Consider the following 25,851-nt stretch of genomic DNA (forward strand, 5'->3'; position numbering starts at 1 on the left):
GCTTGGTAACTTGAACGTGAGTTTACCTCGACACGAACGAAAAGTCGCTCGGTAACTCGAACGCGAGTTTACCTCAACATGAGCAAAAAGCTGCTCGGTAACTCGAACGCGAGTTTACCTCGACATGAACGAAAAGCCGCTCGGTAACTCGAACGTGAGTTTACCTCGACATGAACGAAAAGATGCTCGGTAACTCGAACGCGATTTCACCTCAACATGAGCGAAAAGCTGCTCGGTAACTCGAACATGAGTTTACCTCGACACAAACGAAAAGCCGCTCGGTAACTCGAATGCGAGTTTACCTAGACATGCGCAAAAAGCTCCTCGGTAACTCGAGCGTGAGTTTACCTCGACACGAACGAAAAGCTCCTCGGTGATTCTATAAAACAAATCTACCTCAACCCACCTTCCACAGAGAGCTTCCAGAGAATGTCGTTGAGTGATTTTCATCGAAAGCTCCTAGAGTCCACCTCTCGACCCATTTAAAACCCCTTCGAAGCTATACCTAGCTGCTTGTGGCTTGAGGGGCTTATGTACTATATGTAGGTGACGATCCATTCAAGGGAAGTTGGTAGGCAACAGACCACCGATCGGTCGAACAGAACCATACTCAGCAAATAGGTTGGAAAACATTAATGGCCAATTAATAAGTTTAATAGTCGTATCAGATGCGAATATATGATATTAATGAATAATTAATAGGTAATATGACCTAAAAATATATTGTACTAATGACTAATCAATGGACTTGGTGCCACAAGCCCTATAAACATACAATTGATGTCCAAGTACAAACATCTTTTACTATCCTAATAAAATAATGACCTGTTTAGTAAACATATCTGACTTGAGCGTCAGAGTGTTTTATGCAGGTCAATCACTCATCGGAGTGGATTGCGTTTTCAGAAATGATTGGACGAAGAAAAGGGAGTAAAGCAAGGAAGGACGATCGACTCTTACACCAATTACAACCGAAACAGTTGTCATTGTTAATTTCTTCTACACAATCATTTATATTGGAAAAATAAAAATTCTTTTGAGGAGGGTTTTTTGCAGACTTTAAATCCTTCTCCACGTTACGAAAAGTTTAATGAGTTTTTGAATATTTGCCTCTTCAGAGTGTTTTTTTTTTTCTTGTGAGTCTTGTATGAATATACTAGACATTCAATTATTAACTGTATCTTATGTTTCATCCAAAGTGATGTGTATTTCATTTACTTCTTCTCCATAATTTTCTATTTGAATTAACTTGTTATAGTTCATATAAACGTCAATTCCCATTTCATATCTGGTTCATGTGAGTCGATGAATAAAAATCTGTCGTCAATCCTTCACATTTTTGAGACAAAGATGAGGTTCCTAATTATTTTCTGGTGTTAAAATGTGTGCTAAACTTTCACTATCTATGTGTCTTCTATCACACTATAATTTGAAAAAAAAAATCAAACTTATTTACTAAAAAATTATATAGAATGCCATATATTTTATTGTGAATATAAAAAGTTTTAAGAATATATAAGAGGGGAAATACAAACGAAATTTTCTCAACACACCAATGAGAAAAGGAGTCTTTAATAGAGCTTATTTTGAGTTTTAAATTACGCTCATATGATTTTATCACTTATAAAACATTCTTGAATTATAAAGAAATAGTGGAAACAGAATTTTTAGAAGCGTAGAAGACATCTTAGAGACTTTCCGGCAATCAAAAGATCAAAGGCCTCGTTTATCTCCTCCAGTGGAAGCTCATGAGTGATAAAACCATCTAATTTCACCACCTAAGTTCACACCATAGAAATGTTCATCAAGTCCTTAACTACAATTATTACAACAGTTATTGGAGAAAATAAAGTTGTTTCATGCAGTGCTTTTGTACATGTGAATTTATCAACCGTTGCGAAAAAATAAAAAAGTGCAGTAGCAGTTAATCTTTTCTGTATTCTTACAAAAAGAAGTATAAGTTTCTATGATACTTTAAAATGATTGAATGAAAATAAATAGATTCCCTTAAATTTTAGTACTTAGTGAGTTTTCTGTGCCAGATTATAATTGAATGATAAAATCATATTTCCTCTGCTAAAAGGGTTCAAATTAATTAATTTTCTCATATATATTTTAATAAAGCAATCCTCTAGACTTAAATATACAACAAGGTCATATTTATTTTACTTAAATATAATCAAATTTCGTTAGGTTAATTGCTATTTAAAAATATTATTGTTTCTTCTAATTTAAATAAGAATATTAAATTAATTTAATTATTATTTTAATTTTAATAAAAGTATTTAATTTTGTTTATAATTCAATTCGAAAGTAAATAAGTTTTTAAATTAAAAATTAAATATATTTTTAGTCCTAAACTTTAATGCAAAATTAGTATTAGTGTCTATTTCAAACTTTAATATAGTTTGATTTTTAAAATTTAAAAATAAATAAATATAATTCTTTAATCCAATTGTATTAGATTTTTTTAAGTATTAATAGGATTATAGGATGAAGTTTGAGTTGTTTATATCATATGTCATGCATCAGCTCAAATATCATCCTGAAATACTGATTAATAAATAAAAAAATTTAATATTATTGAATTAAAATGACTATATTCATTCATTTTTGTAAGTTTAAAAATCAAAATGTATCAAATTTTAAGATGAAAAAAATTTCAATTTCACATTATATACACATTTGATCCTTAAATTAATTCTTTCTTTATAATTAAAAGTTAGAAAAGGTAAGCCTATTTCATTGAATTTGTTTTTGAAAGTAATATATTTACTATTTTTCTTAATAGTGTATAATAACCTTAAACTTTTGTTATGAAAGAATGGAGGGAGCAGCTTATATTCTGGAAAGAAAAATTCTCTTGTGCTAAATTACAGGCTAAACTTTACTTTTATATATTTATTATATAAAAGACATGTAGTTTTAACAGATGATTACTAAAACTTTAAAGATGGAGTGGATAATTTAACCTAAAAAATTTATATATATTTAAGTAAATTTAAAGCTACAAAAAGTGATATAACTTTCTTATCATACTTTAAATTTCATTATTTTGTTTTAAAAGGTGATATGATGTATTCCTTTTTGGAAAAAATAGTAAAGAAATGAAGTGTGAAAAAGAGAGGTAAATTGAGAGAATCGTAGTCCTTACTCCATCCATGCATTCTTTGGCAAAATGTGGTAACTGAGTCTTCCCTTTGAAGCCTCCAAAAACCGATCCTACAATTCTCCGACCCTCGAACAGATCCATTGGGTGGATTGGAAGCAGTTGTGGTGATGTATGAACCCCTAATACCACAGTCAACCCCCAACCCTGCGTTACCAAATACAAGAGAATAACGAATTATAGCTCATGGTCTTTTTCTTGTCGTTTATTAGCAAATAATATTATAAATTGTTAGAAATTTAAGTGTAAGTTTAACTTTTATGAGATAAATAAAGAAGAATATTCATAACTCATTCTCATAAGATTTTAAATTAGAAATTATGTCAATTTTTTATGTTAATTAAACTCGAATCTCATTAATATTATATTTTCTTGTAAATATTGAAAGATCTCGTCATAATACTAATAAACTTGAATGATTCTTTTTTATAATGTTGAACATTTAATTTACAAGCTTAATAACTCTATATAAGATTAAAACAATCCTCCCAATAATGATATTTAAAATTTCATGAGTTTATATCTTCATTTAGTTTGAAAGATAACATAATGAATTAATGTGTATGTACCAAATTCAGTAGGAGTAATATTTGTTTCCTTATTTTGTATGTAGATGGTATTTTACTTGCAAAGAATGATATGCTATAGAAGGTGAAATAGTTTATCTCAACTTTTATACGAAGGATATCAAAGAGACATTATAAACATTAAGATCCAAAAAAAAGGATATGAAGGTATATTGAGTTTATTTCGAGAGATCTACATCTATAAAGTTTCAAAAGAGGATTAAGATGAAAAAATGTTCACTAAGTGGAATTTCTATTATGAATGGTGATAAACTTAAATTGAGTCAATGTCCAAAAATATCTTACACAAAAATACTTTAAAAGTATTCATATACTTCAATTACAACTTATGTATGGTCAAGTTTACACTATATTGTAATAACTTTGTGGTGATATTTACTATATTTATAAATAAGAATAATAAAAGTAAAAGTTGAAGTTAAGATATCAATATTAAATATCTATTCATAAGAAATCTGGTAAGAACAATAAAATAACCATTCAACATATTAAAAGTGAGTCAATTATTACTCATTCTTTAAAAGCATCTCACAAAAAAAAATCAAATAATATAAATGAAAATTAATTCCATGATATAACAATCATTGTAAATATTTGAAGTTTTTAGCTTCAACCTTTTATAGATAATATAAACGTGTTTTGAGATAACCTTTTTGTCATATTTAAATCATTAAAAAAATAATTTTCACATAAAATAAAATTAGTCCATTAGGTGAATGCTAAACTTAAATATCATATCTAGAAGTTTATCTTATTCAATGTGAAACTCTTAAGCATTATAAATTAATTTGTAATTTTTTTTGTATAATTTTCCCAAACTTTTATTTTATTTTAATTTATAGCTATACTAGTTTTAATTAGTAGAGAATTTCCTTTCATTTTATTCTTATTTTATGTCTTAAAAGTTTTAATAAAATAAATTTCTAAACAAATACATTACCTTAAAAAAAATTCCTATATCAAGATTTCAAAAGCCACATCAATCACATTTTTGCAATTTTTCGCAATAATACGGAATGCTAGCTTTGAGACAGCAATGGTTTTTCCAATTCAATATAAAATCTTATAATCATATATTAAAATATCGAACCATAAAATTATGTGAATGAAGATATATACATATACCTCATGAGCTGACAAGAAGGCATCCCTTAGAACATTCAAATTTCCAGCACATTCAAAACTATAGTGCACGCCCCCATCAGTCATGTCTCTGATCCTCTGCCATAAATAATATGCATTTTGCTTGTGAGAATACAAAATAAAGATTATATCTTTTTAAGGAAAATATATATACATTTTTCTTGTGAGAATACAAAATAAAGATTATATCTTTTTAAGGAAAATATGTGGTTTTATCCCATATAATGTTGGCCTCTTCCTTTTAAAAAATTAAACTTTCTTCAGGATTAAATTTACTAATCAATGATAGATTTTTCTTTTTATCGATATAAAGAAAGAGATATAAATTATATATATTTTTAAAATTGAATGACTAAAGTTATTAAAAATTATGTTTTTTTTTTCTCAAATTATTTTTATAAAATACATTGTGTATCTAAATTAAATTGTATGTTTATTTTATTTCTATGTTTTATGTAAAAAATATATTGCCCAGGTAAAATGTTTTTATATAAAAAATAAAGTTTTATATTTTATAATGAATTATGTAACAATATGATTAAATTTACTAATCATTTTTTATATTGAAGAAATAGATATAAATTAAATATTTTTAAATTGGTTGACTAAATTTATTAAAAATTAAATATATTATTTTTTTCTTAAACTATTTTAAAAATTACATTTTATCTCTAAATTAAATTATATACTTATTTTATTTCTATATTTATGTGAAATATGTAAGAATCTAAAAAATAAAGTTTTAAGAGTTGATAAAGTGTTTAACTAATGAGACCATGTTATTTAACATTAAAACAAAAAGGTATAAATATAAATTTTGTTAAGAAGTCTTATTACTTTAAACACATATCATTTCTCTAGAACTCGTTCATCAAGTATCATTTTTCTTCTCTCTTCAAGTTCTAACTCATGAGTTATCTTTTTTAAGATTAGAAAGTACCTATGTGATCACAACAATAAGGTATTCCTTTACATTCGATTAGTTTCCTTAAAAGAGTAAGTTAGTTTTTACTCTTTTCTTGAGTTGTATGTTTCCTTCCATGTATGTGAGCATTCTTGTCGCATGTGCCTTCCTAGTATTCTAATATGTTCTTTGTTGATCGGTGGTTGTAACAATGTATCTTGATCATGTTTTCGTTGTATGTAGGTGTAGAAAGAGTTCTTTGAGCTGAATTAGTAGTTTTGATCTATTAAAGTTGTTAGAGTTTTCCAATAGGTAAGAGAAACTATATGTTTGTTTACAAGGCTGAAGAAGATTTGTTAAATCTAAATAAGTGTGCTTTAATTACAAAAATTGATGGAGTTATGAAGTTAATCTCATGATGTGGTAGTGTGATTTCTTGAAATTGATGTAAATGCGTGTTACCTGAAAATAGAAAACTATTATTGTGAATGCCTTTTGAATGCTATCTGTTTTTGTCACTTGAGTGGTTATGTTTGAGGTCATACGGTTAGCAAAATCATGAAGTATAAAAGGTTTTATGATGGCCCGAATCAAGTCTCAAGTGCTCGTTTTGCAAGAAGATTTTCATGAAGACTTGTTTTATATGTTAAAGCTTTTGTAATGAGTAGTTTTAGGTATAGGGCTTTATATGTTGTTGATTCCATGTAAGTTATGCTTTAAAATTCCTTTTGGAGTCAAAAAGCTCTATAATAATCGATTAGCTACTTAAGATAATCGATTATCATAGAACGGTTTTTAAAGGTTGCTAAAAACTAAATTTTGACTCTAGAATAATCGATTGCTAGAGTATGATAATCGATTATCCACAATCGATTATGACTTACCATAATCGATTAAGTACAGCTAGCTGTTAAATTTTTTTAGCATGTTTTTGGTCGTTGTGCATTCATTAAATGCATAATCGATTACCACAAGTGGATAATCAATTATCACGCGAGAAAAAGCTGACAACGAATTTTTGGAGGTGTCCTTGAGGGAGGTCTTCAAAAAGTGAGGTCTTCAAAAAGAGGTTTTAGAATCTCATTCTAACACATATTTGCTTACTTAAACTGTGAAAAGTGTAATCCAGGGTTTGTGTAACTCTTGTGCTTTGCCTTTGCGAACTTGGTGTTGGCAAAGGCGTAAACTTTCACTGAGAGTGTGATTGAGTTTTGTTGTTGTTGCTGAGTGAAGCCTGTCATTCTTTGTGAAGATTCAAAAGATATGTTCAACCTTCGTGAAGCATTCGAAAGAAGTGTTCATCCCTTGTGGGCTTTAAAAGAAGTGGGTTACTTGTTTTTTTTTTTGTGATTGTAATAGTTTATTGGTTCTGTGATAGTAAATAGTTATTCTCTGTTTGGAATTAGCAATTGGACGTAGGATCCTTGTGATTTGAACCAATGTAAAATTATATTTTCAATTTTCTCTCTTCCCTCACTCTTTATTATTGTTTTAGTTATTCACTAAGGTAGTTAAAATTAAGAGAAAATTATAAAAAGGCACACATTTGCGAGAGGAAACCCATTCACCTCCCTTTTGGTTTATTTGTTCACGTTAGTCATTCTACTGCATCGTTCTGACACATACTTGGTTAAAAGCAGTGGTGAATTTTTGAAGAAGTAAAAGCAGAAATCATGGGTTGATTTTTTGTCTAATTTGGGGTTTTGACAAGTGAAATTCTATAGGAATGTGTTTTAGGAGGGAAATTGGGTTTTGGAGTCTGGTTTGAGTCAATTAAGACTTCTTTAGCCACATAGTTCACAAAAATCTGGTTTGTAATATATGAAATTTGTTAATGGTGATTTGGAGTAGTTAGTTTAAGTTGATGGACTAAATTCTTGAACAAGTGAGAAAATTGGTATTCCCTCTAAGCTAAAAACTTTCTTTCAAATCAATTTTTGTGCCAAGAATACTAGTATGATCATTTGGAAAGATATTGAGTGCATTTAGATCAATTTTTTAGTTTTGTAAACTCTGGTATGGCGCCCAACGATAGCTTAGCGGCTTCCAAGTGGAAGAAAGCTGCAAGGTTTGGTGCTCAATTGCACGTAGATGGTGCTCAGGCACCAACGTTGTGAGAAGAATGACGCTCAATGGCAAGGATGTGTCACTCAACGCCATGTGTTTTGGTTAATATTCTCTTTTTGACATTCCTCTTGCTTTTAGGGTCTTTCAATTCTTTGATTTGGCATATAAGTTCCTTGTAATTATTTTTGGTACACTTTTTAAGGTATGTTTGTTAAGATGTGATGTGTGAATGTTTACATTACTTTTATTGAAAATTTAGTAATGGTTTATTAAGACAAGATCGTCTATAAGATTGAACTTTCTAAACGTTCTCATATGTTTTGAAGTTTAACAAATAACAATAAACGAAATGAGCATATGACAAAGTGTCATCCTTGGGAAAATAATATAGTTTGAAGATACGCGTTTTATGAAAAAGCTTTATGAAATTTAAATGCTTAAAGAAAAGCTTTAGTAAACACAATAATATATGAGTAGACGCACTACCAAACAATTTCCTCACAAAATGTGTCAGTATGTGATAACGGTTGAAAATACTGTTATCTGTGATATAATTTTGATACTAAATGCACCCTTTTTGACTTAAAAACTTGCTTGAACTCTTGTTTTTTGCTTTAGTTTTGAGAATAAGTGAGTAGAGGTTATACTTTATAATTTTATCACTAAATTCCCTTTATTTTGTAGCTAATAATGTGCCTAGAAGAATCTCCAACAATATATAGAGTTATATGGAGCTGAATCAGCCATAAAAACAAGCAAAACAACAAAAAAAGTGAGTTTTGGAATGTTATCGCCAGGGTTGAGCGCCCCTGAGTGCCAGTTTTCTTCCCCCACCACGCCTGGGCGCCCTTCTAGGGCACTATGCACCAGATTTGACCCATACCACGCCTGAGCGCCCCACTTAGGGCGTTGAGCGCCAGTTTCGTGGGCTTGGACCTGTTTTCTGTTATTTTTATGTTCTATTTAAGGACTTGGACGTCCTAGGGATTGTATCTTTTGATGGCTTGAGCACAGAAACACACTTTTCACCCCTTGGGGGTAGATTTGGGGATGTGACAGCTCTCCTTTTCCTTGAGGGTAGATTTGGGGATGTGACAACTCTCCTCTTCTCTTTCTAGGGTTTTTCTCTCTCTTTCATTCTTTCATTGTTCATCTAGTTTCTCCATGATGATGAGGAACTAAACTTTATTTGTTGTTGGAGAGAGATGTAACATCTTGAACTCTCATGTATTTTGAATTGATTCTTAATTATTTATGCTTCTTTAATTAATTGTTAGGGTAATTCTTCTTCGCGTGATGCTTGCTTTGTTTAACTCATTCATTAGCATGGTGTATGATTTGCTTGAGTACCCGAAGGTTTCTTACAATCCATGTTTTGGAGAATTATTCCCAAAAGCAGTATTGCTCAGGAATGGGGTATGAGTTCTGGTTGTCTTAAGCTTCTGATCTTCATAATTAATTATTAGGAATGCTAGGAATTGTATGAACTAATAATTAAGGATAGACTTTCTTCGCCGAGGAATCGGGTTTTAAGTATTTTAGAAAGTGACATTGACATTAATGAAGAAGATGAATTCTTGTATGCATGAGAGTGATTAGGTGAAATCTAAACCCCAACAACATATTCATCTCATATTTTCAACTTCATTCATCCATTCTAGTGTTTAGCCTCAATTGATCAAATTGCATTCATGTTTATTTTTATTGCATTTGCATTCAAAACCCATAAGTTGTTCTTTAAAAGTCTTAATTAGTTGAGTATTCACATAACTGTTTAGTGTCGTGAGTCCTTTGGGATACGATACTTGGTCTTACCATTTTATATTACTTGATACGATTCGGTACACTTGCCGACATCTTAATAGTATGCTATATGAGAGTCTTGCTAAACGTGCTCGTGTTATACTTTTCTAAACAATACTAGATGAACTCTCGCTATAATGTACAAAATGATGTTTTTGGTACACAATAAAGATATAAACATTGTTCCAAAAACATGTGTTGAAAGACATCTTACTAAACACACTCCTGAACCGAACGAATAATCACTAAACAAAGCACTGTTAGAAAAAACCTTGCATAGGCTAAATGATACCTTTTACCAAATGATGTTTTCATCCAAGATGGAACTTTTATGAAATGCTTGGTATCTCTACTACAATGCTTAAACGATCAAATCTTGCTTGAACAATAGAAAATTTGAAAAGCTTATAGTTGTTCTAAGTGCATTATAGAGCATTAAATGCACAAGGTTTCAAAACAACAGAACTGATAAGAAAACAGACATATTTGCTACATGCATATCTACTTTACTCTGTGTAGATTACCTATGTCAAGCATCCACTTACTCTATCATATACAAGTTCGAAGTGGACGTTAGAGACAAAGAAGACATTCACAAAATGTTCTCTCTATCCAAAGTCGTTCCAAAGAGTTCGTACAACCTACTTTTGATAAATTATTGAAAAAGCTTGCTTACTTTGACAAGTTGACTTTAAACTACGGCTGATACCTACGAAAAGGCTAAGAAGATTCGAAGATCAAAACAAGTACTATCTAACGGATATTTTCTTGAAGCCTATAAATTGAAGATTCTTGAAGAGAAGAGCAAGAGAATAAGCACACGAATACGAAAGAAATCATCTGAGAAGAAAAGTAAGCTCAAAAAGAAAAGAAAATACTCCTAAGCTTCATAAAATCATAAGCTTACAATTGTAGAAGAGAGAAAACTATAACAGTCTTTTAGATTGAATTGTATTGTAAACACATCCTTTATATGAGAGTAATCGTCTAATGAATTGTAAGCAATCCGATTGATTTCACATTTTGAAGAGAATACAAACACTTAACGCTTAACTCAGTGGGGTTAAACGGTAGCTAGACAAGTTTGTCTAGTGGAAACTAAGAGTGGGTGAAACTCAACTATACCATGTATTAGAAAGATACCAGAATTGTCTAGGGATACAAGGACTGGTGAAAAATACTATACAATCAGGAGTTGGTGATACTTGGTTCTAGTCAGAGTAACGCGGGTTACTGGGATTGACTAGGTGATACTAGGAGTGGTGTGAATACTTAGTTGTAATTTTGTTGAAGATTATAGTTAAACCCTCTAAGAGGTCTTAAAGGAGAACTTGATGTGGCTCGGTGGAGTGAACTAGTATAAAATAACTGTGTATTTATTACTTCAGTCTTGCTAAATGTTTTTCTTATAAATTCTACAATTGCTCATTAACTCAACCGTTTATGAAATCTCTTATCACCAAACACTATTCTTATTAAGAGTTATCTTTCTCAAAACACTACCGCAGATTTAACTAGACAATTGAAAAATATTTATTTCAGAACTTGTAGTTTGAACAAAACTTTATAACTCAAGTGTTTAACAACTTATATAAATTGCATAATCTTTAACAAGGTTGTTAAACTACCTTTTTGGAGAAAAGGTTTTCTATAGCACTATTCAACCCCCTTTCTAGTGTTTTCCAAGTATTTCAAGGTTAAATGGATGTTCCAAATATGAGTTTTGATTTGAAGTTGATATGAAATGACTTGTGGGTGTGAAATAACATATGATGTTATAATGATTTCAAGGAGAAATCCTTAAGTTGTTAGTGTGAAGTATATGTATTGATAGAGGATGCTAGTGATTAGGGGTTATTCCGATGCTCTTAATAACTTCCAGTCCAAAAAGAAAAGGATAGTTATGTCGTGGAGAGTAGTATGAGGTCCTTAGTCTAATGGTCATTTTTTGGCCATAAATGTTTGACGAATTAACCTTGGAGTGTGGTAATTGATGTGGATGAGTTGTTGTTGTACCACCTCCGAGTGTAGGACCCCTATAGTTTGATATCAATATATGTTTCCAGATGGTCGCTATAGAATAAAATAATTGAATCTTTATAGAAATTGTTAATTGTTGATGATTAAATTATAAGTTGATAGTTGTAAATGATTACAGGTGTATTTTTTGATAACATTAGCTTATCCTTTTCTCTGTGTTTTGTGTTTGTTTGTTCTCCTTTTTTGCAATGATCATCTTTATGATGTAAGCAGACGAGGAACCCTCTTTGGATAAGCTTTTAGGTGGTGAAGATGAAGTAAAGACTTATATTAGGTTTCTTCTTTTGTTGGTTATATATATATACATATATAATACATATATATGTATATATATACACACGAGGTTTGCTAACTTACGTAACCTCTTAAAGTGTATCAAATTTTAGTTGACAAAAATATTCTTATTCATAAAAAAATACATATTTTAAACACAAAGATATTTTAACAATTTTTACTTTTAATTTAAAATAAAAAAATAAAAAAGTCAGAAATTATTCAAATATCTTTAACTTTTAAACTTAGAATGGAATATTTTTATTGACTAAAATTTAGTAAACTTTAAAAAGGTTATATAAGTTAGCAATTATATATATATATATATATATACATATATATATATATATATATATATATATATATATATATGAAAATATATTTATATACCTTTTCTAACAAACTTGTGGCTGCATTTGGTTTCTTAAAACACTTTTATCTATGTACTATGTTTAAGTGTTATAGTTTATTAAATATGTAATGAATCCTATAATAATATTAAATGACAGTGTTAATACTATTGAAAATTTGGAATGTTATTAAATATATTTTTATGATAATTTATGCAATATTATAGTGAATTGTAAAATAACCTTTAAGTGTTATTTATTAAAAGGATATTTGACATGATATTTAAAATAGAAAATATATAGTTTAATTTAATGGCAACGTTCGAAAGTAGATTTGAAATTAAAAATATTTTTAAATCATTTATTAATTTCAAAATATATAACCAAAACCGTATAATTTAATTTTTGAAAGTACGAATATTAGAAACTCAACTACTTATTTTCTTTTTTATTTAAATGAAATAAATAGAGATGGAAAAGATAATTCTAACCTCATATACTGGCTTCTCATCTTCCCTGGGATTGATGAAGTCAGTGATGCCCATCGCACGGCCTTTCATGAAACGTATCATATATGTTATTACACTTACACTAAAACAAGAACAAGTTCATGTCAAGTATTTTAGGTTTTATTATTTTTAATAATTTTCAAAATCAGTTAATATAAGAATAATTTTAAATAATGTAAAATTATTAGACGTAATAAGAATATAAGTTTTCAAATAAGATCTAAAGAAAAAATTGATCATTTATAATGGAAAGCTTAAAGAAACAATAATTCCATAATCAAAAACTGTTTTTAAAGACTGGAATTTCATCATTGTTTTATTCTTAAAATATTTATTGAAAAATTAAAAAATATATTTAAATTATCTTAAATATTAACTTTTAAATATTTGAAACTATTACACATAAAATTAAATTAAATTAATTTTATTATATAATAGAATGTAAATTTTATCTTATAAATTAATTTTATAAAATTGAAATAATTTTAAAATAGAAAAACGAAACAAAAGATACATAAAAAGAAAATTACCTTTGATGAATTTCTCAGGGTTGATATCCACTCCTATTATTTTGGATGCACCTCTGGCTCGTGCACCCTCTGCAACCTGATTTAAGATGTGGGTCTTTTCTCAATACAAATTATTTTCTTATTGATTTGAGAAAGAAAAGAGAAAAAGGAAAAGTGACATATACTGATTGACATCAATTAAAAAAAAAGAAAGGAAAATGTGTTTTTAATATGTTTCTAATACGAAGTTAAAAATTAAATTTTAAGTCTAATTTAATTTCACAAAGACAGAAAATTAATACTCAAATATATTAATTACATATATTTTTTAATTTAAGCTGATTTTTTATGAATTTAAGTTAGATTTAAAATTCACTTAAATTAGATTATATATGTGATTAATTTAGAATATATATTTGAATCCAGATCTTATCTTAAAATTTTGCAGAATTAAATTAAACTTAAAATTTACTTTTTAAAAGAAATATTCAAAAATTTTGAAGAGTTATTAAATTATTTATAAAATTGGGATAATTGAGAATGACGTGTTTAAAGAATAATGTTTTTGTTTTTAGGTAGAATTTTGAGCGTGTGTTTAATTTTGATTGTTAATTTAATTTTATGATTTTGATGGCAACCCTTGTATATGAACAATAGTTTGGTAAAACTGTGGAGAATTAATGAAAAATATTTTTGACTTACAGCAAGACCCACAGCGCCTAAACCAAAGACAGCTACAGTTGAACCAGAATGTACATTTGCTGTGTTCCAAGCAGCTCCCACACCTACACAATTAATTTTTAAGCATAATTAGTTAATAATTAATGCTTTTTATCTTTAATTAATAATCAAGTTGGTCCAAATAATTCATGCTTGCTCAGAGTGATCCCATAATTTACCATTGTTACATTCACATATATTTATTTATCAAATTTAGACTTAAATAATATTTTGATTTTTATATTCATTAAATTTATTCAATGCGATTTATTTTATGTTTAATTAAATTCTAATTTTTATTAGTTTTATTTAATTTAGTAGTTTTTAGTAACTGTATTTAAATTATTAACGAAATATCAACAGATATCACGTGTTTTTCTTTTTGTTAAAAAAATTAAATTATTTTTTATTTTTTTCTTAATTTTTTTATAAAAAAAAAAAAAGCATCCATTTGTCAAGGCATACGTGGTATTGTTAGTACACTTTTTCTTTTCTAATTAAGAAAAATTTTAGAAAAAACAAAAAATATTATGAATTGATATGTGATATATATTTTGGTGGTAATTTAAACATCGTTATAAAAAGAATTAAATTAATTAAAATTGAAAAAAATTTAAAAATTTTATTAAACACGAAAAGAAAAATTACATCAAACAAACTCGAAAAGGATAAAAATCAAAATATAATTTAAACCTTAAATATAATAATTACAAGTGAACGGTAGGTAGGGACATACTAATTATTTAGAAGGACCAGATTTATAGCTTTATCTGGTCCAAAGGAATCATTAGATAGAATTTTGTATTGAAAATTCTCAATCATTGTGCTGTTATATTTTCAATATTTGATTTTGATTAATAATATTGTTTCCTTTAACTTCTTTTTTTGTAAAAGTTTTGTCTTTCTTTTTTACGATTTCAGTTTTATAATTAAAAAGTTAAAATATTTTTCTTCCAATAAAATTTTTATCCCAAAATGTTTTTATTGATTTTCATAAAAGCATTGCAGCCAAAATTAAAACGTGCTTATTTTAAATGACTTAAAAGTATATTTAAAGGTTTTCTGTAAACAATATAATCCACTTTTTCTTATTAAAATATCAACGTTACTTCCGATAAAAATAAAGGTTTCTAAAAAATTTGATTATCTTTTGTTCAATATTTTTTTTCTTTTTTGGTTTAGAACAAGTGAAATTTTACGCTAAAATCAACGTGAAACAATATTATTTTTATATGAAGTGGGTTTGCATATAAAATGCAATAAAGTGAATAATTATGAAAGAAAAAAATTCAAATGATAATGGCTAGTGATATATTGATATTTAAAAAGTATTTAGATTTGTTTTATATTATTATTTATTATTTTTCATTTTTTACACATACAAAATTCATTTTTTATGGCTATCTTACTCTACATTGGATTGTCAAATGATTATTTTTAATGTGAAATAAATTTTCTTTTTCTAATGGTAATGGTTAGCATAGATCATATCGAAAATCGTATTTCTTTCATTAGTCAACTAAAATGACGTAACCTGTTTTGTTATTGTTTCGCAAGACTAACAAGATAAATTATAGGAATAAAAGACGTATTTATTATTTTAAAAATAAATTATGTGAACAAATTTAACTAATTTATTATTTTGTTTTCTTTCATTAAGCATATTTAGTTTTTACTTATTTTAAAAATTTTCTATCTCTCTATACCTTTTTCTTCCTTCTGCCAATGAAAGTCTTGAAAGATTTGTGTGAAACATGTGGTCATATACTCTTCATGTGTGAACAAAATAATAAAAGGAAAAGGAAACTTCCTACGAAATCGAAATATTGGTTAAATATATGAAAAAATAAAAGTATGTATTTTATTTTAAAATTTATAACTTAATCAAGTTGTAAATATATCATAAATATATAAAATGAGTGTTTATTAAAAATTCATGTTTTAATTAAATATTGAAAATATTTTTCATTTTCATTAAACTGTTTTGTTATTTGCCTTTCGCAATCAATAAAATAACATAAGTATTATGATTGTCTTCTTATATTCAACTCATCAATGTACTCTTTATTTTTTCTCTCTAATATCTTTAAACTCATTCCTTTCTTGAGATAATGAATTGACTAGTTGGTAAAAAGTATTCGAGAGAAAAGCGTAAATTGATGCGGGAGAGTTGGAAACATGAAAATAAATCAAATAACAATAAAATTAATTAGTAAAGTATTTAAATGAGGATAAAAATATTTTAAGCACTTAATAAAATAAAATGTTAAATAAATCAAAGAAAAATACCTAACTTGTATAAGATAGCTCAAACTTAATTTAAATTTTTATTTATTTTTAAATATATAGTTTAAAATGCAGATTAACTCACTTGTATATATTTTACTTGTTAATTTGTGATGGGTTGAACCGAAATAATAACTTTTAGATTATATACTAAGTCGGCCAAATCTGTTTGTTTGTAAATATATTAAGGTTTTTGTTTTGATAAGATAAAAAAGATTAAGGTTGACCAAGCTTAATAACCTCAACTAACCCATTGATAGTTACCTAGCTAATATCTTCTTAAACATAATTATTTCTACTTAAATCCAAGCAGAGAAGAAAACAAAAACCATAAGTCTTGTGTGTGTGTGTGTGTATATATATATATATATATATATATATATATATATATATATATATATATATACTTTATTTTAGTTAGGCATAACATAGGCATATTACATATTCTTAGAAAATTTAAGAAAATGAGAAACAAACTAAATTAATTTGTCTTTTACTCCAAACAAGTCAATCATTAAACCTTTTCGTATTGGCTATCTGTTTGAACAATTCATTGTCTAACAACTTAAATTATCTAACTAGTCAATTTCGTTGTTTCCAAGCCTTGTATTAAATTCATATGTGTCCAAGTTTTCATAGTGAATAATTTTAATATTTTAAAAGAAATAAATAATTATAAGACATCATTCTTGAATCAAATTTACGGTTCAAAGCAGTCATAGATTTGAAAAATTAGTAAGTGATATTCTGAACTATTTAGTTTAGGGTTTTAACTAATCTCTAATTGACATAATTTAAATATTTTTTTACGTAGATTTAAAATAACATATTTTTTTAGTAATATTACTCTTAATATGACTTTGAAATTATAAATTTAAAAGTTTAATTTATCAACTTTTAAATAATATTACTTTTGTGAAAGAAAAATAATTTAACATAATTATTAATTTAAACATGATTTTAGCTTCATATCTATTTTAATAGATTAGATATGACTCTAAAAATTTAGGAAAATGTTTTTTTAACAACTTTTTTTTTTTATAATTCCTTTATAATTGATTATGAACTAATAAAATAATGATGTATAATGTATTGTCAAAAATTGTTAAAAAAAATTGTTAAAAAAAATTTAATTCAATTAATTTTGAAACATACGTGAATTTGGATGGCATTTCATATAAAGTGAATTTGACGAAAGTTGGTTTCTTACCCGTAGAGACACCACAACTAAGCAATGTGAGTGTTTTGATGAAGGGGTTGAAGTTCCAATCGCCATTAGCGTGAATCTTGACGACGCATGCTGAATCCAGCACTGTGTACTCTGTGAAAGTTGAAGTGTTCAAAAAATGGAAGATGGGTTTTCTATCCATTGTAGAAAACCTTGTGCCACCACAATCCATCTCCTTCTTCATAATACTCACGCCAAATCTCTCACACTTGTTGGTCTTCTCACTCTTGCAGTATTTGCAATCCCCACATTCCCCATTGAATATTGGTACCACCAAATCTCCTTCTTTCATCTCAGTCACACCTTCTCCCACACTCTCCACAATCCTACAAATTCATCAACACAATCATAATCACACTGTAAATTCATTTTCATATCATCTACTATTAAACTTCTCCATTGTGTTCTTGTGACCTACCCAGAAGCTTCGTGCCCGAAAATTCGAGGATAAAATCGTGCAGCCTCGTTCTTTGGTAAGAGAAGGAAAATGACAAGCATCAATAAACAATATTAGATGATTTATGGGTTGACTACTGTATAGATATATAGATATAGATATTATATCTATGCATGTATATACCTCGCCTTTCCAAGCACTGAGATCAGTATGACAGATTGAAGTGAAGAGGATCTTGATTCGAACCTCCATTTTCTGAGGAGGATGAACAAGAACACGTTCGACCACAAAGGGTTCTCCAGGACCATATGCCACAGCAGCTTCGTGATGAAAATTGATAAAGATCAATAATAATATTAGGTTATGGTGAAAATTTGGGTTGCATTATCTGAGAATTGAAAAAGATGAGATCTGAATAATATACTATAGTTGGTGTTAATTTAGTACCTTTGCAAGTGATGGTCTTTCCCTTGGTATCATTTGGATTGAAGTTCTCAGTTGCAAACGCTTGACCTGCCATATCTTCCCCTGAGCTTTTCAGTGATTTTTGTGTGTTTCAAGCACATGCAATAGAGCAAAGTTATGATAAAACTTGACGACCAAACAAAACTATATATAAGGATTTGGAGGTTTTCTCGGGGAGAGATAGGCTAACACATGTGGGTGTGTTTTCTTTATAGCACGTGTTTGGGGACAGCGAAAAATCAATTATTGCTACTTAATTGTGTTAACTATTTAATAAAAAAGTGTTCGTATCGTTGATCTTCGCTTTAAAGGAAATGAAAAGGAATGATTTGTGCGATATATTTTTAATGCGTAGAGATTTGAAGGGAATTAATAACAAATCACATAGAGCTGTTGTTTAGTGCTTAGCTTTGGCCATATATGCTGATATTTCTGATGAACATTCACACCAAGCACAAAAAGATTCCTGACCAACACGGTTTGATTTAAAAAATTTGACCCCTTGAAGACCACGAGTGATATGATATGGTTGAAGATATCAAGTTAATACAATTTTACAAGACAACTTCAGTATTGCCTAGTTCCTAGTATAAAAGTAGATAGAATTATTAAAGTAATCCTTGGTCGTTCCTAACAAATATGGAATTGATTTTCAATATTTGACTTTTATGAAAATTTTCAAAAGGCTAATAAATGTTGTGCAATGCTTTAAAAATAAGAATGAAAATCTATCCTAATAAATTTAATGTTGAAGAAGGTCGTCAGTTTAATTGAAGAACAAATAAGAAACTTTGAAACAATTATAATGAAATAGGCTAATTCCAAGAAACTTTGAAACAATTATAATGAAATAGACTAATTCCACTGCTTTTCCAAGATATATTCATTATCGATTATCCACATATCATTGTTCAATTGATTATTGTTCGAGTTTCAAATTAATTAAAGTACATTCTTAATTAATTTGATGACGATCATACAATTAACTAAAATAGATTCTTAATCAAATGTAAGACCTTTCTAGATTATTCACAATAAATTCAACTAAAGCACATTCTCAACCAAATCCTATTGTGTTTAATCATGTCTATTCTTAAATCTCTTAACCAAATTAAAAGTTAATTAATCAAAGTAAATTATCAATTAATTATTATAGTTGAAATTCTTTCCACCAATCAAAGTACATTCCCAATTAGTAACAACATGTTTAATAATATGAAAGTTCGTGAATTCAAGCAAAGTAAATTTTCAATCAAACCTAGAAACCCTTGAACTCATGATTAATATGCATGTAAATTCAAACACCTTATGATGCAAAGATCATTGTTTTTAATATAATTGAGAGATGAAAAGGATAACTCAAATCAATAATCAAGAAAATCAAATTCATTAATTAAACTTAACCCCATAATTCATAATGAAATTACAGTGAAACACTAGTACAAAAACAACCTTTTAAGTCTCTTAGTTTAAGTCTGTTTTCAAAATAATAGACTTAATAAATGTGCGGTGACACTTTTATAAATAAAAGTCCATATCTTAAATATGTCAATCTCATAATAGACTTAAATTTTAATTTTACATTTGTTAAAATTCAAACAGACTTAAATTATTATTTTAAATTTTTTTGAATGAAAAGAGATCCTAGTTTAATATCAGATCCAGGTCTAACCTAAAAGGGGTTATTTTTTCTTCATAGATCACATAACTCTTCTTTCTCCACTTTCTTCATAGATCTCCTTGTCTCTTCCTCCAAGGGCACGCATGTCATAGTCACTGCCTCGTAGGCCATGTCTCGACTCCCCCTTCCTCGTCGTTGTCACCATGGCCTCTCGCATTACAACTGCTGTCGTGGCCTCTCACGTTGTCGCGCTGCCGCCTCTAACATTGTGCTGTCGTCTCTGCCTCCTCTTGCGTTGTGTTGTCGCTATTGCCACTCGCGTTGTGCTGCCACCGCTGCCTTTTGTGTTGTCGCTGCCACCATTGTCTCTCGCGTTGCCACTACCTCTCACGTTGTCGTTACCGCCACTGCCTCTCGCGTTGTCGCTGCCTTTCGCACCGTCGCTACCTCTCATCGCTGCTGCCGCTACCTTTCTTTTTATGGTTTTAGATTTTAATCTTTCTGTGATAGTAATTTTTAGGGTTAAGAATTTTTGCGATTTTAGGATTTTTTGGGAGTGGTTATTAATACCTCCAATTTCTCTTCCCATGTTTCTGATTTGTATTATGTTCTATAAAGGATGTGATTTGATTTATGTGTTATTGTTGTATTTCTTTGGTTGTGAAGATAAATTAAATTGGAGAACTGAAAGATGAATTTTTTTGTGGTTGATTGGAGTAACAAGTTAACTTCTTGAAGAGGTGCCAATGGAATATATGATTAGATTTGAAATTTTGGGTGAAATTTTTGGTGAAAAATTTAAGTCTGTTGATTCACAACAGAGTTAAGATTTAAGTCTGTTACTTAATAATAAATTTAAAATTTAAGTCTCCCGAATCTAATAAGTCTGTTCTAAAACAGATTTAAGAAGCTCAAAATAACAGACTTAAAAAATCTATTTTGTACTAAACAGAAGCTGGCAGCCAAAGGTAACTACTATTTCAGAATCTAGAGATTTAACTAACATGAATATGGCAACCCTTTTTGGCAAGCTTAGGGAGCATGAATTAGAACTCGGAAGGTTGAGAGAGGAAGAAGAAATTGAAGAAAAGAAATTGATTGCTCTCAAAGCCACAAGCAAGAAATCCTCCAAGAAGGCTGAATATGATGTTGAATCAGATGTAGAAGTATCAGAAAAATAAATCATGAATATGATGTTGAGAAAATTTAACAGATTCATGAAGAATAAAAATTCTACAACTAAAAATGCAAGCTTTTCAAGAGGAGGAAAGAAGAGTTCAAGAACCAAAGCTTTACAATGTTATGAATGCGGAAATGATGGTCATATCAAGCCTGACTGTCCAGACTTGAAGAACAACCAGAAAGAAATCACCAAGTATCGTCAAGACAAGAGCAGAAAGCAAAGGAAAGCATACATAGTCTGGGAAAATAGTGATGGAGATTCTTTAAGTGATGATGATTGTATTGTTGAAGAGGATTCAAGTTTATGTTTCATGGCAGACTCTGCACACTCTGTTGATGATAGTGATAATGAATTTGAGAATGAACCAATAGAGGTCAAGTACTACATGTTGTTGGATGCATTTCAGGAGATTCATGCAGAAGCCATGCGAGTCCAGTATAAGGTAAAGTGATTATCCTCTGAGAGAAGAGACTATGAATATAGAATTGATAATCTAGTAGAGGATAATGAAGATTGAAAAAGAACTTGAAAATTCTTTAAAATCTGCAAAGACAGTTAAAGATTCCAAAGTTTGGAATATCTGTTATCTTTAAACCTTGCTTTATATTCTGTGAATGCTTATTCTGCTTATATCTTAGTGCTTATCCGTTGTATCTTTGCTCTGAGATGATAAGAGAATAGACTGTGTTTAATGATTGAAATTGTATCAATTATGATCTGTTATTACTGTTTTACATTTACTTTGATATAATTTTGAAACATGCTTTTATATGCTCTGATATATAATCTGATTACTGCATTGTGCATTTGTGTTTTGAGATTGAAACATGCATAATGACAGAGGGATCATTACATATCATTGATCTATTTCACATGTATTCATTTAAGGGGGAGAAAATCCTAAATCATGTGAATAATATTGTTAGGGGGAGCATCATAATCTGTTTTTGATATATCTGATGCATCTCTATGTTACTGATTATTTGTATATCAACCACTGTTTGCTTACCTTTTTTGCTAATTCCAAAGGGGAGAATTATGATGATTGTTAATTGGTTGATAATCTGTATTGATTTGTGCGACATGGTTGTTTATTAATCATGGTTATGCATCATAAAAAAAGGGAGAGATTGTTGATAGGGGAGCAAAGGTTTAGCTTAACCCACAATCTTAATAATATTTGAGTTTTTTATGATGACAACACATAATTAATAACACATGTATATTTTGTGTTACATGTTCCATGTTTACATGTTATATGCTTTTGATCACTCTGTTAAATCTGTTTAAGCATATATGAGAGCATGTTTGTGTTGTTCTTTGCATTTCACTATGTTACATATGTGTTTTTATATGTGAATGCATGACATATGATGTTGTAAAGGAAAACCACAAGCACTTATGTTGAACTTTAAATGTGTGGCAAAACAACAATTTTAAGTCGACTTTATTATGGGGTGAATTGATTAAAACTCGTGTCTTTGCACAAACTATTTTCAAATGTGCTATGAGAGTTTTCAAAGAGAAAGTTTTTCAAAACTATGCTTAACATTGTTGCATAATAGTCTTTATATTTGTTTAAGTCAATAGATGAAAGAAGAATTAGATGTGTCATATTTGGATGGTGAAGATGTACTAAATGATGTGGTGGAGGTGAAGTTCAATATAGTCACACACATTCATCGACAATTACAAATGCGCATTGTATTGGCTGCACTAACAATGTTATGCATTGTTACACATGCCTTGAATATATTTAATATGTATTTGAGTACATCAAGTAGTGTTAGCAATTTTGTTTTAGAAGAAAACCTTCCCAAAAAGTAGTTGATGTCTTATCTTGTCCATACTAATCGATGTCGTGACATTATTAGTATGGGACCAGAGGCATATGTTAACCTTTGATAGTGGCTAAGAGCAACTGTTTTACAAATTATGAGATGTCACTGGTTTACAAAAATCGAATCTTTATAAACTTTCTTATAGCACGAAAATGAATTTTTCAAAAACCTTAACTTTTAAACATGCATAATTTATTCAAAACATAATAATTCCAAAAGCCTTGTCCAATTACGTTATTCCAAAAGTAATTAAAATGACTAAGGAAATAAAACAACTACAATTATATTGTTTCAAAAGTCTATACCAATATAACTTTTTAAAGAAACCTAAATATTTCTGATGTGAATCTAACAAATAATTGGACGTGATCATGAGCAACAATAAGGATCCACTTGAAAGACTTCGAGAACCTATGATAAGGTTCAGAGGAAGGAAATCAAAGGAAGTTCTCAACAAGTGTTGTCCATAATAATTTAATACAAGCCCAAATTTCAAGAAGAAAAAGCAATGGTAAATTGCATTATGGCCCAAATGGAGGAGAACTAAAACACCATTTTTTTTTGTTTTACTTTACAAGTTATTAGTTTATTTTTAAAATAGCCTAATCTTTGTAAACTTGGCTAACCAAATTATGTCTTTATGTCAATCAATTAATGGGCTTTAGTTTGACTGTATTTTCAAATTGTAATGAGGGCCCAATTTGGAAACTTAGACATCAGCCCTTATCGGCTTAACTATTTTCATCAAAATGGACAAGGCAGATTTTTATGCGAAAAAAAATTAGGGTTTTATCCATTCTATCTTAGTAAGATGATTATCCTAAGTTCTTGAATGATTCAAGAATCCTTGGCTGTATAAAAGGACTTTCCATCCTTTATGTGTTACCTCTTGTGGAAGAATGATTCTTGTTAAAGATAAAATCGTCTATACGTCTAAATGCTCTCATGTTTTGAAGTTTAATCAAATAACATTAAAACGGAATAATAAAACAAAAATAACTTAGGATGAAAACATAAGACTTAGAGCCTAAACCCAAACACACAAAACCTAGAACCAGAATCCCCAACATAGAAAAACTTAAGAAAACACTTAGGTTCTTAGGAAAAAGAAAAATATCTAGGTCAAAACACTCAGATGCATGGTTAAACATTGTTATGCCTAAAGCATCTAAGAGAGTTGAAGTCAAACGCTTGATGCTCATCATACCTTAAAAAGGTATTCAGTGTAGCTCTCGAAAATAGAACAGGTCGAGACAATGTCTTTGAAAAAACATCTTAAAAGACATAAAAATTAAAATACGAAAGAAATCTTAAACAAGCTAAACAAGAGACAAAAACAAAATAAGTGTTTGCTTGACTAAACGATACCATGAGCTTAACAAGTACATTGTCTAACATGAAGTAACTATATACGCTTGGTATCTTCAGAAAAGAGTTTAATAGCAAAATGCTACCTAACGGTAGAAATTCAAAAAATACTTTGTTATTTTGAGCAAACATTAAATGACATTAAATGTTCAACGTTTAAAAACAACAAAAATGATAAGAAAAGACGTATCTGCTACATGCACAATTTACTCTAATCTTGCGGATAAACTATTCTACACGCATCCACAGTGATACAAATCAAATATCAAAAAGTGGATGTTAGAGACAAAGGAGATATTCACATAATGTTCTTCAGTTGAAGTCATACCTAAAAAGATAATACAACCTACTTCAAGTAAATTTATGAAAAAACATATATGCTTTGACAAGTTGACTTACCCAACGGTTGTTGTATGAAGAAGAAAGAGAAAGCACGAGTATCAAGGCTACAAGCTCAGTTTAACGTACAAATATTCATGAAGCTTATAAATAGAAGATCTCTCGAAATGAAAATCAAGAGGATAGAAAAGCAAAGCTTACAACGAAATATTCATCCTAAGAAGAAAAAGAGAAAGAGCTGAAGAAAAAGAATACATCTGAGCTAAAGAAGAAAGAAGAGAAGAAAAGATAAGAGAAAAAGAGAAAGAGATACTCTCACACTTCATTGTCATATTGCTTACTGTTGTAAGAAAGAAGAGAGAAACACTTGCAAGTATTTAGACTGTTTTATATTGTAATAAAATCCTCTATACGAGAGATATAGTCTAAACATCGTATAAGCAATCGTTAATTGTAATTCTGAAGAGAATTAAAATACTAATTACAGCTAAATTATGTTTGAGTTGAGGAATCTTGGCAAGGTTGCTAAGTACCAAGAGTGGTACACACACTCAAAGAAAATCTCGACTAAGGTTAATGAGTACAAAGAGTGGTGCTAATACTCAAAGAAAATCTCGGTAGGGTTGCTGAGTACCAGGAGTGGTGCGAATACTCAAAGGAAATCTCGGTGGGGTTGTTGAGTACTAGGAGTAGTGTTAATATTCATTTGTAATCGTGTGAAGATTATAGCGGAACCCTTTGTGGAGGAGACTGGATGTAGCTTAGTTGGAGTGAACCAAAATAAAATCTCTTGTTCAATTATCTCTTTTATCCTCTTGTAAAAAGTTGCAATCGTGTTTTATTTTTCAAACATAAGAATCTTCCAAGCTAAAAGATTATTTTTCACACAGGAAGTTCTTACTAAACGTTGTAATATTTATTCTGAATAACACATCAAAACGTTTATACATATTTATCAAGTCGAGCATCTAGGCACTTAAAAAGAAAAACTTCAAAAGCTCGATAACGTGCTATATTAGAAGGGTTGCGAAAAGTTTTCCATTAACACT

General features: G+C 29.0%; 1 protein-coding gene across 1 annotated transcript; it reads right to left on the reverse strand.

The window, feature by feature from the left end:
* Positions 1-1,487: 1,487 nt before the first annotated feature.
* Positions 1,488-18,540, reverse strand: LOC124840113 (alcohol dehydrogenase-like 4). Its single transcript, XM_047316110.2, has 10 exons — positions 18,433-18,540; positions 18,169-18,305; positions 18,007-18,056; positions 17,571-17,914; positions 14,057-14,139; positions 13,376-13,451; positions 12,828-12,889; positions 4,882-4,977; positions 3,155-3,316; positions 1,488-1,778 (listed from the first exon to the last, which is right to left on the reverse strand). The coding sequence occupies exons 1-10, from the start codon at positions 18,503-18,505 to the stop codon at positions 1,668-1,670; spliced, it is 1,194 nt and encodes a 397-aa protein (XP_047172066.1). The 5' UTR covers positions 18,506-18,540; the 3' UTR covers positions 1,488-1,667.
* Between the last annotated feature and the right edge of the window lie 7,311 nt (positions 18,541-25,851).

The sequence above is a fragment of the Vigna umbellata genome, chromosome 9 (assembly GCF_029865625.1).
Source record: "Vigna umbellata cultivar VRB3 chromosome 9, Vumbellata_1.0, whole genome shotgun sequence".
NCBI classification, from domain to species: Eukaryota; Viridiplantae; Streptophyta; class Magnoliopsida; order Fabales; family Fabaceae; genus Vigna; species Vigna umbellata.